The sequence below is a fragment of the Mesoplodon bidens genome (assembly GCF_964165515.1).
Source record: "Mesoplodon bidens genome assembly, chromosome: 8".
Classification (NCBI taxonomy): Eukaryota; Metazoa; Chordata; class Mammalia; order Artiodactyla; family Ziphiidae; genus Mesoplodon; species Mesoplodon bidens.
The window spans coordinates 14,340,430-14,358,492 of NC_138165.1; the positions used below are offsets into that span (position 1 = coordinate 14,340,430).

Sequence of the window (18,063 nt, forward strand, 5' to 3'; positions counted from 1 at the left end):
TCAATGATTTTTACCTGGATTTTATCTATCAGTAGTTACCATATTAGAAATTAAAACTGAAAAAAAAATTTTTTAATAGTCCCACAAGGACCCTTAGATGGCAGGGGGTAGAGGGGAGAAACGAACACAGCAAAGATGTTAGTACGTAAAACTGAAAATTTTTAGAATATTTATTCATCTTAAAATAAAAACAAGCCAATTACTTATTAACATGGATACTGTTTTGAGAAATTATTTTTCAAAACAAAAAAATTTAGTGAGAATGGTATTTACATTTTTATCAGTCTCTTTACTCTGGCTTAAGATAGATGGATTCTCATTTCTGCCTCTGCAGTCCGCAAACTGCCATAGCCAGCCCTCCACTATTGTTCCACAGTTGCGGATTCAGCTAAACCTCGCATCAAAAATATCCACGAAGAGAAATTCTATAAAGTTCCCAAAAGCAAAAGTTGAATTTGCTGACAAATATTTACATAGCATTTACATTGCATTAGGTATTATAAGTAATCTAGGGATGATTTAAATTATATAGGAGGGGGCTTCACTGGTGGCGCCGTGGTTAAGAATCCGCCTGCCAATGCAGGGCACACGGGTTCGAGCCCTGGTCCGGGAAGATTCCCACATGCTGCGGAGCAACTAAGCCCGTGCGCCACAATTACTGAGCCTGCGCTCTAGAGCCCGTGAGCCACAACTACTGAAGCCCACGTACCAAGAGCCTGTGCTCTGCAACGAGAAGCCACCGCAATGAGCAGCCCACACACCACAACGAAGAGTGGCCCCTGCTCGCCGCAACTAGAGAAAGCCCACGCACAGCAACGAAGACCCAACGCAGCCATAAATAAATAAATAAATAAATAAATTTATATGGGAGGATGTCTATAGGTTATATGCAAATGCTACACTATTTTACATAAGGGACTTGAGCATTTCCAGAGTTTGGTAGCCTTGGGGGTCCTGGAACCAATCTCCTGCAGATATCAAGGGACAACCATATGTTCTGATCAAAGGATATGAAGAAACTTTGGCCTTATGCAGATATGTAGTTTGGAAAAGGGAGGACCTCATGGACACCTTGAAAGGGCCTCAGGAACCTCCAGGCTCCTGGAACAGGACTTTGAGAACACTGTTTGTAGAGGCGGTACCTTTGCCAGCCTGTTGATCCTGAGAGTGGAGGGGACAATATAGGCCTGAGCACAGGCTGCACCTGTTCTCGCTTGCCCTCCCGCCCTGGGTCGTCGTCAGAAGGGCATGTGAAGCAGAGCCCTACCCAACCCCCAGTCCTGAGCCACGCGGCCAAAACTGGCCGACCCAGATGCACAGAGAGACACAAATGCTTCTCGTGTGCCACCGACTTTGGGGGTAGTTTGTTATGCAGCCAAAGCTGACTAACAATAAAAGGGATGGTGATTTAAAAAACACCTCACAGCTTATGGAAATTTTGAGACAAGCTGAAAAAAGGGCTAATCTGAACGTTCACCAATTTGGTCACGAATAATTTCCCAGAAAAAATTTCTCTTTGGATCTTTTAATGTGACACACTGAATCCCCGAGGAAAGAAAGTCTCCCACATGAAATACCTACCGCTTGCCTCCATCTGATACCGTTTACCCCAAGCTCCACTGCACTAGGCCTGCCGGCCATCTCCCTCCTGGGGTCTCAGTCCTTCACTTTGCAGAGCCTACCACACACGTGATCCTGGAACAAGCAGCTCAAATCCTACTCCATGGGCGACTGGACCAGAGACACTCCCCTGCCCCCAGGCCCATGGCACAGGACGGAACCAAGGCTGCAGAGGCAGACGGCGTGGAGGACAGGGGAGGGACGCTGAAGGCTCCTGACCCTAGCTGCTCCCCCGGAGCCCTTCCAGTCTCCTGGGGACCACTCCCTTTGTCACTGCAGTGAGTTTGGTTTTGTAACCAAAACAGTCGAACTAGGCTGGAATGTCTTTAACGAATGCTGCATCAAACACTAGTGTATTTTGGGATGGCAGCACATCCACCAGTGCGAGTCTAACCACGTAAGAAAGTCCAGCTACAGTTTTGTGACAGACGTTTTATTTATAGGGAATTAAACTTCAGGCATATACGTGACACAAACATTATATATAGTGCTTTCCATGATAGAAGTTATGATACTGCTCACAGAAAGGCCTCAATTCAAGGCACACACCGCGTACGCCAGGATGTGCACCTGGGGAGGAAAGGCGAGGTGATGGCCTTTTCGTTTTGATTTTGGCTTGAATAACCTCTGGATGCATTCAAGTAATACTGATCATTTAATGTTCAAAAAACTTTTAATAAACAAATTCCGAGGGAAATTAATTGAAATATTTATAATACGATTTAATTGTTACACAGTATTTCCAATGTACAATCAAGGCAATGCACGACACTTAAAAGGAAGGGGAAAAAAAATAATCTATTGCACCCACAGGGAAAAAGGCTTTTTATTCATTTTTGGGACGCTGCAATTCATTATTTATATTAAACATTTACACGCTTTAGTAAACGCAGAAGTCCTACATGTAATGCAGCATTGTGGGTAGGAAGCCCCTTTTAAGTCTCCACGTGCGAGGCCGGCTTTCTGACCACGCTCCCGCACGTCAGAGGGCTGACCCTTCTCATGGCACACGTCACGCCCCGCAGCCCGAACGGCAGCACCCCGCCTCCTCGCTCAGTCTCGCGGTGTCTTGTGATGGATGGCGTTTCTCCACCTCAGTGTCCTGTTAAATAATCCTGTGTAGAGTCGGAAGCAAAGGAATCCACATCCTCGTTCTCGGAGTCGTCACTGCTGTCGTCCGCAGCCGGCTCTCCCGTGAGGGCTATGCGAGCGTAATCATCGGTGTCTATGGACTTGCAAAAGTGGATGGCATATTTCAGTTTCTCCTCTAGCACCTGCTTACAGGAATACCGGGGCAACTTCAACAAAAAGAAGCAGGTGTAGGATTCAGGAAGGAAGTGGTCAGGAGGGTTGTATTTATCCAATACCTGTTAATGAGAAATGTGAAATAATCAGAGACTATGTACAAGGACAGGTAAACCTGCCATCTATTTTATTATGTTCATTAGACTCTTGACCCTCATTCACATAAAGCATCATATTTTGTTGGCTAAAAATAACAAAATATCAGAAAACACAAAATCTACCCAATTTCAGAAATAAAAAGGAGCAACTTATTATTTCCCAGGACTTTCAATTAAAAAATAGCAACTGGTTACGGTGACAATTGCTTTTTACAAACCAACGCTGTGAGGAGAGTCAGATGGCTCCACCCACCCCCGATCAACAAGGTGGGACCCCAGACCCGCTGACACAGGGTTCAGTGCAAAGGCACGGGCTTAGCCATCACCCATGTGGGGAAGCTCTCCCTGAATCTATCAGCCCGCTTTCAACCACAACAGATTAAGATGCTAGGAAGCCAGCAAGAACTGTGGACAAACCCCACAAATGACCTCCCTTCTGAGAGGAAAACTACACATGCTCTTAAAGGTGACTACTTCTGTAACCCTGGCCAGAGGCCCAGGACAGGCTGCACTGGGCAAGGAGCCGTCCCCGAATCCCCCCACCCAAACATGCAGGAGAGTGGACTTCCAATCTGTCTCTCTGCGGTCAACTCCACCCCTCAGCACTGCGACTGGCAAAGTCAGCTGAGAGTAGGCAGTGGGGAATCAGGTCATTTCACCCCCAGGGCCTGGCAGGTAGACAGAGCCTGTCTCTGACCACGGACCGCAGAGTCAGAGCTCAAAGCAAAACTCGATCTGATGAGCGCTGATCTTTCTCAGTAAGCAGCATTACTCAGTGAATTCACCTAATTCAACCAGAGAATCAAATAAACGCTTTAAGTGATGTGTGTGCTCAACAATCTAGGATACGCTGACATAACGGCAGTGTATTCTGGTGGTGGCCAGATACCCTTTTTAGAAGTAGGCGGTGGTACCCAAGACCTGTAGTCATAGAATTTTGAGCTGTCAAACCAAAGAAGTTACGTGTTTTTCATTTTTGTTTCCGGGGGGGAAGGAAAACCACGTCACAGGAGAGACCTGCTCGCCTTCCCAGCGGGGGCAGGGCTGCGTGCGAGGAACGCGACCCTCGGCTGACGGGGCGGGGTGTGTCGGGGCCGCACCTGGACGACGAAGTCTCTGCCCCGGAAGTCGGCGATGGTCCTGGGCAGCCTCGTGCGGCCCCACACGAAGCGAAGGAAGAGGGAGCGCTCGGTGTTGGAGAAGGACTCCATCACCTCCCAGAACCACTGTATCAGGGGCGCGGAAGGCTCCACGCCCTTGTACGTCGCCACCGACTTTAGAAGATGCAGGGGGATGTCTGGGCTGCCACACACCTGCGGAGGGACACGCTTTGCGTCAGCACAGGGTCCACCACTCCCTTCTCCCAGCGCTGGTGTGGGGAGGCTCAGGCGTGGGAGGCCCGAGGGGATGGGTGGGAGGACAGGCGCTGTGGCCCGCGGTGTGCGGGCCGGGGCTGGGTGGGGGAGGCGGGGGCTACTCGCTCCCTGGACACGTCTTACTTCACCCAAAAGGCACAAGCGTTATCTCAGACCTCCAAGTGCAAGAGCTAACGGAGAGGTGAACTGGGGGCACTGACTCAGTGGATGGCCGTGAGGAGGCACTGCAGGGCGGCGGCACGAGGCGGCGGGCGTACCATTGTCTCCAGCTCATATCCGGTGAACAGAGAAAGAAGGGGCACGGGCACGACTCGGGCCATCCCCTCCCGAACAGCAGCCACCTGCTCGTCAAATTCGTGGAGTCTGAAAGAAAACACTCGCTTTGCACTTCTGTCTTTGGTGACGTAGATCTTGTCCCGCTCATAGCAACCCAGCCTCGCCACACAGACGAGCCAGGTGTGTGCTGTGCAGACACAGAGTCTCAGAGCTTCTCCCGGAGTGGGGGCCATCTCACTGGCACACAGAATGCGACCTCAAAAACTAGCTACGGCTATACACGTTCCAAGACGCAATTCTCAATCCCCACTCCCGCTTCCCCGGAAGGAGCCGGAGTCCGACAAGCAGAGGCAGCGAGCAGGCCTCACAGCATCCACGGTAAGAACCTCCCGGAAGCAGATGCCGCGTCCAAGGCCCTGGTGACTGGCGAGTTAGGGCACGAGACAGAAAGGACCACGGGTGGACGGCACAAGACACTTGCCAGGACCGGCTTCAGGCAGAGCCCAGCAAGCAAAGCCCACCTGACGCCCAGGGCCTCATCCCAACACCCAGCCAGGTGCTTCTGGAGGGGAAGGACCCCAAGGAGCACACTGAGCGGATGGCAGGCGGAGGCCATGCAGCAACCGCAACTGACGGTGTCGCGAGGGCCAGGTGAGGGGTGGCGACGCCCCAAACACAGCCCTGCTCCTGGAGAGGTGGCGCACAGAGACCTGTGACCTCTGCTGGGACAGTCCCCAAACAGGGGGATTCTCTTCACCTTGGTATTCTGATCAGAGCCAGGAATCTCGGGTGAGAATAATAAGTACTCCGACCCTGATCACAATGGAGCCAAGTCCATTAAATGTTACTTGTGGAAAGAATGCAGCCACCCAAGCAAACCATCTCCTGCTATTTTTGTTACTTATCGAGTTGAAATACTGGAGGGCAGACGACCACGCACCTGTAGTTCATTGCGAGCCGGACATACTCGGCACGGTTGTCCAGGGTGATGTGTGTGTACTTGGAGCTCAGCTGGATGTCCTGGCCGCTGGCGCTGGGCACCGTGAAGGGAAGGCTCATGGCCTCAAACTCCTCCGAGGTGGCCTCGTTGTCACGGATGTACATGAGCCCAGGGATAAAATCTTTATCAACCTTACAAGGGGGGGAAGGGAGTCCGTTTGTTGGGTCGGGGTTGTTCCCGCACCCCAGGCCCCAGTTCACACCCGACACGCGGTCGCGCGAGGCCTCCACCTGCCTGGGGCGTACGGCAGGGCTCCCGCTGTACCGCGCGTGCCGGGAAGTAAATGAGGGGCAGCGGGGAAGCGTGTTACCCGAGGAGCTGAAGAAAGAACGTGTGACAAGGAAGCCTTTAAAGCCACTCACGGAGAGCGCAGCAGGCGCGGCTCCCAGAGGGTCCCAACCTCACTCGTGGCCCCAAGGGAACCACACCTAGGGAGGCCCCGGGAGCCTCAGCTTCCCCCCAGCTGCCCATGGCCTCAGCTGTGCCACAGGAAAGACAGAGGGCCTTCTTATCGGACGAGACCGTACAAGTGGCAAAGCCTGCAAGCAGCTGGTGCATCAAGCTCTAGAAGCGGACTGGCCTTGTGTCCACACCCTGACTCTGCTACGAGAAGGCGGCCGACGGCCAGCAGCCTGACCACCTGCGAGTATGTCGACACCTCGGGACAGCCGGTGCCTCTTAACCAGACCCCAGGGGACGCCCCCCACGCCCTGTGCTGGGCACACAAGGTGTCACGTCTCTCGGCCCTCTCCCTCCTGGAGGTTACCTCGCTGAGGTCTGCAATGGTGAGGCTCATCCCAGCCAGCTGCTTCCAGACAGGTTCGGCAAGGCTCAGACTCAGAGGACTCCCGGTCCGGATGGCGATACCCAGTAGCACACCTGCTCGTTCAAAGCACAAGAGACAGGAGATACTTGGAACGGATGACCGAACGTCCAGTCCATTCAGCAAGACAGCGGAGACTAACTAGCTCTTCACTGGGGCCTCAGTGCCTTCTAAGCCAACGTTACCCCAATTCACAGAGACTTAGGTCTGTCCTTCAAACCTTATATCCTACTCTGAATTCATCACTCCCTTCTGCTCCTACGGGTGAGTCTATAACTCTTCTGGTCTTTCCACCAGCAGCTGTAGCCACAGTGGCCCATCCTTTGACGGCAAAGCCAACAGCTAGAGCTTCTCAAGGAGGCGGTCGCGGTGCCTGGAGAGGTGCGGGCAGTGCCGTGAGTTAATGGGCACAGCCCTCGACCAACAGGTGGCCAGGTATCAAGACATCCTACGATCTGACCCCAGGTTTCAGATACGTTTAAGATGCAGACACGTGCTATCTCAGATCCTCTGAGGGCCAAAGGCACCTTCTGGTCCTCAGCACACAGCGGCTAATGGTCCAGCTCTGCATGTCCCTGCAGCTACACACTGAGAAAGCTAAAAGGAGATATTTAAAACAGCTACACCACTCCCAAGACACAGCAGCCATTAAGCTAACAGGGCACACACAGCTGAATGGCCGCAGCACTGCACCCACGCAAGAGGCCCACCCAAGAAGCGGAACATGTTGGTGTGCACGGGCGCCCTGGCAGCCGGGCTGAACAGGTAGCAGTCGCGGTTGGCCCCCGACTCGTCCCTCCCGTTGGGTGTCACGATCAGAAGCGGGGTGAGTCCATTCTGCAGCTCTTCACAGATCTCAGCTATGGACTCACTGTAGCCACCACCACAGTCATCCACAGATTCACCTGGGGGGAGAGGAGGGTCGGCAGCTCACGGTCACTGCGCCAGAGCCCCCTGGGGAGCGGCTGGGGGCCGCTCACTTCTCCTCGCACCACCCATCACACCACCGCCCCTCAGCGCACGCAAGCTCTCACCCACGAACTTGACCTTCCAGACGCGGTGTGGGAGGAGGAGGCTGTCAGGACTAAATGAGCTCATCTTAGCGCACATCTGCCCGAAGACAGACTTGGTCCCATCAGGGCCCGCGAGGCCACCTTTACTCCTTGAACGCTTGACCTAGAGAGGGAGACAAAGAACATACAGAGCAGGGGCCACAGCAGAAAGCACACAGGTGCCATCTTCGGCAGCCGGCCGGCCCTGGAACCCCTGCATCCAAAGCAGGGCCCTGCGGCCGGTCACCCCTCCCATTACCCTCGCCTGTCCTGTCCTGGTCACCAGCGGGGGGCGGGGGCAGGAGACCCTACAGACAGCAAGCAGCACCCAGACGTGCGGCATGGCCCCTACAACCTCAAGCCACCGCGAGCGCCCAGGAAGCTCAAGCACAACCCCCCGAGCACACCTGTGCGCGCGTGAAGGGCTGCTGGACCTCCCGGGACTGACCCGTGTCCTCGCCTCCTCCCCCACGCCTGCTGAGGACCCCGAAGAACAGCCTTGAGCTCCTCTTTTTCCCTCCCCTGATGCAGGCTGCCTGCTGGACAGCTGTGCTCACGGGGCCGGGGTGCGCTCGCCAGCACACGCAGCACGGCAGGACGGTGGTGGCTAAGCAAACACGCCCTCAAAAAATCACAGACCACAGGAAGCACTGCAGCAGCAGCCTGGGCGGGTGGGAGCTGCAGCCTGGCTCACCCTCACGCCTTGTGACCTTGACCACGGTCTCCGTGAAGAAGCGGCCAGGAGCCCTGAAAGCGCCCTCCGAGCAGACCATCAGCCCTGGCAGGGTCACCCCCAGGGGCTCTGAGACCAAACCTGGCCTGTAGTATCTGGGCCAGGACGGAGCCTTCCTCCCTTCCTTGCCTCACCTGCACGGACCCTGCTCAACTCTTGGGGTCACTGTGTCTCCCAGTATGATCACTTGTCCTACCTGTATTTCTCATCATAAGCTAAGATTCCCCAACAGATCATAACTATGGCCCTCAAGCCCTCACTCAGTGTGGCCTCAGTAACCCTGCAGCTGCAGCCTAGGCTGTGCTTCAGAATCACCCAAGAAGCTCAGTCTGAAATGACTGCAAAATGAGAAGTTAAGGAGAACATGACTGTGAGAATGTACTTTCACTGGACTCTTCTGGCTCAACTCTCACCATCCTTAACTGCTTCGTGAGTTCTAGGTTGAGTTTGACAGCTAATTCTCCTCACTGCATAAATTATCATTCTCAAGACTAAAAATATAAGGACAATGACAATAATAGTAGTTTCCTGTGGAGTGAGTTTTCCTGTGCACCACACAGTCAGCTGCACGTTCTCATAGGTCATTTCATTTGACCTTAACAGCAGCTCTCTAAGGCACACAGTGCCCCAGGGGAGAGGGAGCTACAGAAAGGAAGAAGGATGTGTTCCTACGTGAGGGGTAAGACACAGACCTGCTGCCCACCCGAAAGGCCACATCACCTCCATTTACAGTGCCACTTAACACAGACTGATGCTCTCAGCTGCTGTGAAGGAACATGGCTATGTGAACACAGCCAGGACACTGCAAGGACAGGGCTGTGTACCTGACACCTCTGGACAGCAGGAATATAGGTGGTTTTAATGGTTTTTAATTTGAATTTTCTAAATTTGCAGAAACGAGCAAGCATTATCTGCAATACATTTAAAGTTTTTAATGTACACAGATCTTTAGATCCTGTTACAAAACTAAATCAAATTCAAACACAGAGAAACCCTCCAAGAACATGGCCTACTTCTAGTGTCTCTATAGCACTTCCGACAGACAGTAAGAAAATGTCTCCAAGGGCATCCCCACGAGAGAAGGCCACAGCCTCGGGACAGCACAGGGAAGAGGATGCCCGCACCACCTTTCTGGGTCACTGCTGGTGTCTAGGCTCAACGTGGGGTCACAGAATGTCCCCCCACCACTCTGCTCTACTTTACCTCCCTCTTTGTGGAGGACCTGCCCAATTTCAAGAGTGTGTTTGAAACCCTGAACTGAAGGGAACCTGGCTCTGGCACCTGAGGACCGCTGGGTGGCCCGGAGTGGCCCCTGTGACATCAATGAGCATTGCACGCTGTGCTGAAGGTTGTTTATACGCCCTTTAAAAAATGTATAATATGAATTTGTTTGTCTCCTTGCCTATTCTGTTCTTTCAGACACGCACCGAGCATTTTCATAACTCACTGTGCTGGGGATGCCAAGGTGAGAAAAGAAGAGACATCGAGCACACAATGACTGAAAAATGTGCCTGGTGTGGACTCCAGGTTAGCCAGGTTCCCTGGTGCCAAGGCCCCTGGGCTTGGACCCCCACACTGGGCCACGGGCCCCAACGTGGTGCCTGTGCACAGCTGAGGCAGGCCTGCAATCCAGGAACACCCAACTGTCTGGATGAGATGGTCAGCTTTCCTCACTTATGAACTTTAGTATTTACGCCCTAATAATGTAGAGCAAACCAACATGATCCTCCAAGGTGGGGAAATAAAAGCTTTTTTATGACCCTAATTAAACAGCCCGTTTGTGTGTGGAATGGGCTGACTGACCTCCAGCTTCACATTAAACACTATGACGTCGGTGAAGGAACCACTTCCATCAGCATGGTCACATGTGTTCTCCGACAAAGGAAAAGAGCTTAATGCCTTAATTAAAAATGCCCCCAGGAACAGCTCTGGAAGAAAGTCTAGTCATACAAGCAACATCAGGGTAAACACCATGTGCTGACACCACGGCTCGGGAACAAAGCGTCTGCTCTTCAGGTTCTGCTCCTGCTCCAAGAGGTGGGGCTGACTTCGCTCGCGTGGGAAATGTCAAGTGCACACACGCCATCAGCAGTGCTGGGTTTCCTCTGGTTTTAATGAATTCTTTTAGCTCGAAGCTTATATACATTTGGCAGCAGTACAAATTCAGAGACAGTCTACTTTTCACTTCTTCGATGACTACTGTGGCACAGTCTTAGTGTAAGTGATTCTGGCCGATTAAACTGGCAAAGTCAGCAGCCATCAGAGCCGGGGAAGGTATGAGGCTGGCGGGAACAGGGAACCTGCTCTGCCTGTCAAAACCTAACCCAAGGGGGTGACTGAAGACACACACATAGCTGGAGCCACACCAACGGGCCCTGCTGTACCCTAGAAAAGCAGGCATAGCCTTCTAGCCCCCAGCAGAGAAATCAACGTGGGCAGCTGGTTGGCGTAAACAATCCCACGGCCCTACAGCATGGGACAGGGAGGTGCTTATTACAATGCATTCAGAGGAAAAGACATCAAGTTGCAAAAGAGAGTCATCCAGTTCGGGTTACAACCAACAGATACACCCGCCCCCCCAAATGTTAGCAGCAGTTATCACTATGTGGTGGAAATATGGGTCATTTTTACTTTTCCCCTTTTGCTTATCTGGACTTGTGCTTCTGGGTTATCTGAAATAAGCCTTTCTTCTTTCTGTTATAAAGAAAACCACTAACATTGCCACCTGGCGGTCTCAGCACTGGACGTCTCACACACGTGGCACCTTGCTCTCTAAAGCAGGAGCATGAGAGAAGGTTTTCTACGAGTACTTGCCCCCGGCTGAGGGGACAGGATTCACAACCACAAAGCCATCACATCTAAGAACAGAAAGCCATCTCCACTTGTTACCTGGATCCGGTTCAACTCCACCACGGGACCGTGCTGGCGATCTCGCACCATAGTTGCTTGTACTACTTTTCGGAAAGCCGCCTCCTAAAACACGACAGACAAAATTTAGAATGTGATATAGAAAGTATTACCCACAGATATTCCACATCACAAAACTCCATTTGTCGGGTCATGGGCTGTCCCAGGGCGGTAGCCTTGCCTCAACACGCAAGCCCACGCAGAGGCTCAGGCAGCCGGCAGGGCCAGTGCTTAGCAGCATCCCCTGCCTGCCATCTGGAGGCACGGGGCACCCGGCACGCACTGCACAGAGAGAAGCGAGGGCCAGAGCCCGGGGACCACCTGCTCCAACCCAGGGCTCAGGCCAGGCTCCAAGGGTTAAACAGAAAACTGAGGTTTCCCAGCCAAACCGCAAGTCCGCTAGCTGCAGGACTGAGGCACTAAGTATACAGCGTTGCTGTCCCAACAGAGACGCCGGCCACAAAGCCGCAGCAGGGCCGGGGAGTGGGCCAGGGTCGGGACGGGGAGGGCGAAGCCAGCGAGGGAGGGGACTCATGGGCACCGGGCACTGAAAGAAATCTGGAAAACCCAGGGTGAGGACGGCAAGCAAAGGGAGCAGGCCCCAACTTCACCCGGGGAGACGCGTGCCCAGGTGGGCCTGGGTGCGGGGGACACGTGCTCGCGGGCGCGCGCGTGAGGACAGGAGGAGGGTCCAGACCCCCGGAGGAGGCAGGACCGGTGGCAGCCCAGGTCCCTGACGAGCGGACGACCGAGCTCTCTTCTGGAGACGGGGCGGCTGGGGGAGGAGCGGAGGGCGGGCCCCGAGGTGCCGACAGCAAGGTCTGCACCCCCCCGCTTAGGTCAGAGCCTGAGAGCTCCAACCTGTGAAGGCGGGAAGGGCAGAGGGGCTGCCACCACACGGGGGGCCCACAGACACACCCCCCGCGCCACAGAGGCGACGCAGAGGCAGGCCGCTCCCCACGCGCTCCTGCACGCCCTGCACCCCGAGGACCACCGCCCTCCCCGCTGCCCGGCCCTGCTCCAGGCACGCGCTGCCTTCCCCACGGAGCGCCCCGCCGGGCCCCGCCCTCCTGTGGTTCACTCTCTTCTGGGCCCTGGTAACAGTTCTCCACGGTCACCAACGAAACCCCCTCCCTAGAACTTCCAGCAGGGGCGGTCCTTTCCAACGAGGACCAGAAGAGAGGCCGATACCCCCGCGGCTGAGGGTGCCTTTCAGCCTCCCCGGGCGTCCCCGCCCTGCGCTCCCAGCCTGCAGGACACTCACACACTCGGTGTGAGACACGTGCTACCTCTCGCTTTGTTTCCCCGCTACAAGGAGAGGCTTTTCCCCATTTACTGCTTATTATCACCTCCGCTTTGAGGGATTAAAAAAAAAACGGGGAAAGTAATCAAATTTGCCATTTCTATTACTGAAAAATGGTTGAAGTAAAGTCTCATATTGATTTTACTGCCCACAGTTTTTTCCTGCTCCGGGTCATCAGAGAGCTCTTACCATTACCACAGTCCTCATCACTGTCTACGTGTCTCTAAGCCACACATAAAAATAAAACGTGTGCACCAGTCTCCTTCGGCCAGGTATTTTAGGAAAAAAAGCTAATCCCGAAAAAAAAATCTGTTTGGACAGTACTCCAAAACATCTAAATTTTATTATCATTAAGAATAGACCAGGGGCTTCCCTGGTGGCGCAGTGGTTGAGAGTCCGCCTGCCGGTGCAGGGGACACGGGTTCGTGCCCCGGTCCGGGAGGATCCCACATGCCGCGGAGCGGCTGGGCCCGTGAGCCATGGCCGCTGAGCCTGCATGTCTGGAGCCTGTGCTCCGCAACGGGAAAGGCCACAGCAGTGAGAGGCCCGCGTACCGCAAAAAAAAAAAAAAAAAAAAAAAAAAAAAAAGAATAGACCAGGGCTTCCCTGGTGGCACAGTGGTTGGGAGTCCGCCTGCCGATGCAGGGGACACGGGTTCGTGCCCCGGTCCAGGAGGATCCCACATGCTGCAGAGCGGCAGGGCCCGTGAGCCGTGGCCGCTGGGCCTGTGCGTCCGGAGCCTGTGCTCCGCAACGGGAGAGGCCACAGCAGTGAGAGGCCCGCGTACCACACACAAAAAAAGAAGAGACCATAACCTTGGATAACAATATATGTCACAGAATCAGACTCTTCAGGACTAGGATTCCTCAATTTGACCTCTATGCTTTTTTTTCCCTATACAAATATTCCCCCTACCATACAACAACTGAGCCTCTTCCAGGACATCCTGTCAAGCTGCTTGCCAGAAACTTGATGACTTCAGGCATTCCATTCTAGAAAGCTCAAATTATCACAAACGTCAATGGGTCCAAATTTCTCTCATGACTTTCAGAAGCCTTCATTCATGATTCTTTTCAGAGGCTGTTAAACTACCCTTCGGCCAGGAATTTCTACATATCCTGGTACCGAACTTCTATCTAAGCGATCTGTAACGTCTGGGTCCCTCTGTTGGACATCCCCTGGGGAAGCAATTATCCCATTATTTTTCCTTCCTGCTGTCAGTAGGGATTTGCCATAAAGCCTCAAGGCCAGAACAGCAGAGAGCACTGCAAGAATGGAAGCTTAGTTCTGCCAACCTTCTGGGGAGGTGGGAAACAGAGATTACAGGGGGAAAAAGGCAGCACCACACTCTTCATTTTTAGCATAAGCTCCAAAAGAGAAGCGATTTTTGTCTGTTTCGATGCATTCTAAGTACCCAGGACAGGGCCTGGCACATAGTAGGTGCTCAGTGAACGTTCGTTGAATGAGCTGTATTCAATATATTCCCAATTTAGGAGTTTCTGTTGGATAAAACTTACTGAAGATACCAGTATCAGCTAGAGTAAAAACTGCTACCAGAGTGGTACCTTTCCCTGGGATATCAGAACGCCTCGCAGCGTGCCGAAGCCCACAGACGGCCCGAGTCCAGTTTCATCGAGGGAGCCCTCCAGGTCAAACATGGGGATGCAGGGGCAAAAGAGCTCTGAGACGTGATGCAACAGCAGCAGCCGGTTCCGCAGCGCAATGACGGGGACGTCCTGCAAATGGTTGTACTCCATGGGGACCTGGAACATGGAAACTGCGTTAAGTCAACTCAGGTGCCACACGCGCAGAGGGGCCACTGTGCGGTGCACAGATTCTGAAAATACTGTTTTGGAAAACAGAGAAGCACTATGACTTCTGAGTTTGGTTTAAAAACATCTTGCTGGTGGTGGACAGTCCGCCTGCCGATGCAGGGGGACGCAGGTTCGTGCCCCGGTCCGGGAGGATCCCACGTGCCGCGGAGCGGCTGGGCCCGTGAGCCGTGGCCGCTGGGCCTGCGCGTCCGGAGCCTGTGCTCCGCAGCGGGAGGGGCCACAACAGTGAGAGGCCTGCGTACGGCAAAAAAAAAAAAAAAAAAAAAAAAATCTTGCTGTTTCTAAAATAATATTCTGGCCATTTTGCCTGAGCCAAGAAACGTAAACCAAGGAGAAGGTTAAAAAAAAAATTAGCGTATAGAAATATATTTACTACAGAAAACATGCAGCCTGAACTACCAGAATGGTTTTATATAGTTTATCAAACGTTGAATAAAGGTGACACACTGATACACACAGAATGTCGACTGGCGTGAGTAATTAACGTTCTTAAAAATACTGTTCTTACCACTACCAATAATTATACATTATTGTCAGTAGAGCACCTCTGGAAATGCATAAGGGGAAAACCAAGTGTGCGCACGCTTGCACACGCGTAATTCAATACGCAGGCCGTAACTCTGTCACAACCTGCATGCCTGCTGGCCCACTCGCCCAACCGCCACTGACCTGGGCAGGGAGCTTCCCGGCACTGGCGGGCTTGCTGGTCGACCAGGCGAGGGTGTGTGCTGAGCCACAGGCCACGCGGTTGACCTTCTTGCCCTGAAGAGCAGCTACCAGCCGAGGCCTCTGGATGGCATTTGTCGTTCCATCTCCCAGCTGTCCCTCATCGTTGTCGCCCCACGTATAAACTTCACCTAATGCAGTGGATTTAGAACAAGGACTGGTATACTAGCACCAATGAACGCACAACCACCACCATCTTCCCACACACACAGTCCTCGCTGCCCTCCAGCTGGCTGTCGGCGGTCGTCTGTGCAATGTTAACCTTATGGTGATCCAGATGTCTCTAATCACAACACTCAAAGAGGGAGCAGGCTTCCCAGGACCCTTCCCCTGCTGCTAACACGGCTTTTCCAACCGTGTCTGCTCACAGGACTAAGCATGTAACTGGAGCAGTTCTTAATCAGAACAAGTAACGTCAGAACAGATGGTAAATACTCACAGTCCAAATGGACTGTGTATGTCAAAGGAAGAGAAAGTCAGTTTTTAACTAAACAGAATCCATGTTTTAAAGGAACATGCTGTTCTTCCAATGGTTACTCATGTCCTAAACGTGAGGTAGGAATCTCTCATTCATATCTCACTGATGAGAATCGTATTTTTCAGCACACCATACTAGATCCCAACCATGAAACACCACTGTATGGCTAAGGTGGTGACTAGAACAGAAATGAGTCTAGTTCTCTAGAAACGGCGCGAGCCTTTTGCAAATCCACAGACTCCTCAGGATGCTATAAGGCCATAAGCACCGCTGTGTAAAGTGCAAGGTCCACATGATTAAGGGCAGTGTGCTTGTGTCCTGCCCCTTTCTGCTTGGAGAACTCAGTCCTAAAGCCACTGGGTAGGTGTCAGAGTGCAAGGGGAAGAGAGCCTCTCTGCAGAGGTGCAGCCGGATGCAGGGAATCAGAGTACACGAGAGACAAGGACTTCCACACAGAGGGTAGCCAGGTGTGGGAAGTCAGCCAAAGCAGGGAGCAGTATACCCAAGCGGGGACACGGTCCAGAGTGGGCAGTCACAGCCCAAGTGAGGTGAGGATCCGCGCAGGGGAGAAGGCAAAGGCGATGATGGGACACCAGCCACTACAGGAAGAGCAAGTGAATCACTTCCTTACTCAGTAAGGGGATCCAGGTTGCTTACCAAAAGAGAAAGGAGGAACAAGTATGGAAAGAGAGAAAACTAGAATGAACCTGTGGTCCAGTGCCTTGGGGTACTGGTGTGAACAAGTGGTACTCTATGTACATATATACATATAGAAATAAGCACAGATGTAATTCTGTGTATTACTTACATATATATTCATTGTACTGTATACATATATACAATATACATATATATTCCCCAGCTCTGTCCACTGAGAAGGCCTGGGAGCAGTGACATCCCATTAGCGATGAGCACACCTACAGACCTGACCTTGTCTTTCAAACACCATTTTCCTCTAAAGGCACCAGGGCTCCTTGCGGAAACAGACAGTTCTGAGCTTGAGACATGGAGAGTCAAGACAAGGATAGAAGGTCTTTTTGTGCCAGAAAGCGAGGAAGTACTCAATGAATGACGGGGTGGGAACTTCAGGACATGAAGCCAGCCACACAGGGCACAATTTGAGCATCAAGGTAAGTAAAAGCAACAGCTTATATGTAACTCATTAGATAAATTAGGAAACCACGAGTCCGACAAGATCAAAACAAACCAACAAAAATTTAAATATCTGATGAGAATAAATAAAATGTTCAGTGAAAAAGGAATGTTTATATAGTTTCAAACACCCTCCCAAATACTTATTAGTTACAAAGGATGTTCACAGGGGAACAGGCTGGCTACACCTCCTTTATCAAGTGACTGATATTAACACCATTAGTAATGGGACAAAGAGAACATGCATGTCCCCTGATGAACTGAGGATGAATTAGGAATGCAGGATAAATTAAGATCAAAGACATGCAACCTGCATCTACTGAGGAAACATCAAACTCAAATTGAGAAATGTTCTACAAAATAACCAGCCTGTAACCAGTGTGAAAAGTGTCAAGGTCCAAAAAGTCCAAGAGGACTGAAGAAGATTGACAAGGATGACCCTGAGGGGTGACTGAGGGTCGTCTCAGAATAGAGATAAGAGCAGCACGGCTGACGGAGCCCGTGTTGTGAGGGGAGAGAGAGGGAGGTCAGGTGGAGGGACGACTGTGTGTATTTTCTCACTGAAGGCCATGTTGTGATTAGGTAGCCCAGGGCCCATCACTGTAGGAAATACACACTTGTTCAGGGTCATGGGGCACCACGGCATCACCTATCTCTCACATGGAAAAAGAAAAAGTTCTTTGTACTACACTTGCAACTGTTCTCTAAGTGTGTTATATATATGTTTCAAAATTTTTAAAATTATAATAAAGGAAATAAAAGTGTGTTGTAATTTCATCAAGAACTACATCAGTCCCACCACAAGCCACAGAAGTTGCATATTCATATATGAAACTCATGCATCGAAACTAATTAAAGGGCACGTGTTCATATAATTCACCAAAGCCTTTTTTTTTTTTTTTTTTTTTTTTTTTTTTTTGCGGTATGCGGGCCTCTCACTCTTGTGGCCTCTCCCGTTGCGGAGCACAGGCTCCGGATGCGCAGGCCCAGCGGCCATGGCTCACGGGCCCAGCCGCTCCGCGGCATATGGGATCCTCCCAGACCGGGGCACGAACCCGTATCCCCTGCATCGGCAGGCGGACTCTCAACAACTGCGCCACCAGGGAGGCCCACACCAAAGCCTTTTAAAGGGAGCAAACTTGGGGGAATGGCAGTTTTCCAGCAGCCACCCATGCTCCCCGGCCCCTTCACGCCACCGTCAATGCCAGCGATGCAAGCTGAGACCCTCTCGTAACTGGAAAATCTCTCCGTCCTCTCCTTCCACCACGTCTCTCTCACTGATCTTCTGCCTCCTTTTCTCCACTGAAGGGTGTGTGAGATTTTACTAGGCTCACCTAATGATTTAGATCATTTCCATACTGTAAAGTCAGCTGATTTGG

General features: G+C 52.1%; 1 protein-coding gene across 3 annotated transcripts in view; it reads right to left on the reverse strand.

The window, feature by feature from the left end:
• Positions 1–2,321: 2,321 nt before the first annotated feature.
• Positions 2,322–18,063, reverse strand: part of HERC2 (HECT and RLD domain containing E3 ubiquitin protein ligase 2) — a 224,127-nt gene continuing 208,385 nt past the window's right edge. For all 3 annotated transcript variants that reach the window (XM_081241778.1, XM_081241777.1, XM_081241776.1), the window contains exons 84-93: positions 14,998–15,185; positions 14,059–14,256; positions 11,173–11,256; positions 7,533–7,674; positions 7,209–7,403; positions 6,442–6,554; positions 5,616–5,806; positions 4,657–4,762; positions 4,124–4,336; positions 2,322–2,987 (exon numbers count right to left, since the gene is read on the reverse strand). In XM_081241778.1, coding sequence (XP_081097904.1) covers positions 2,715–2,987; positions 4,124–4,336; positions 4,657–4,762; positions 5,616–5,806; positions 6,442–6,554; positions 7,209–7,403; positions 7,533–7,674; positions 11,173–11,256; positions 14,059–14,256; positions 14,998–15,185 — 1,703 coding nt within the window. In that variant the 3' untranslated portion in view covers positions 2,322–2,714. The remainder of the gene's footprint in view (positions 2,988–4,123; positions 4,337–4,656; positions 4,763–5,615; positions 5,807–6,441; positions 6,555–7,208; positions 7,404–7,532; positions 7,675–11,172; positions 11,257–14,058; positions 14,257–14,997; positions 15,186–18,063) is intronic.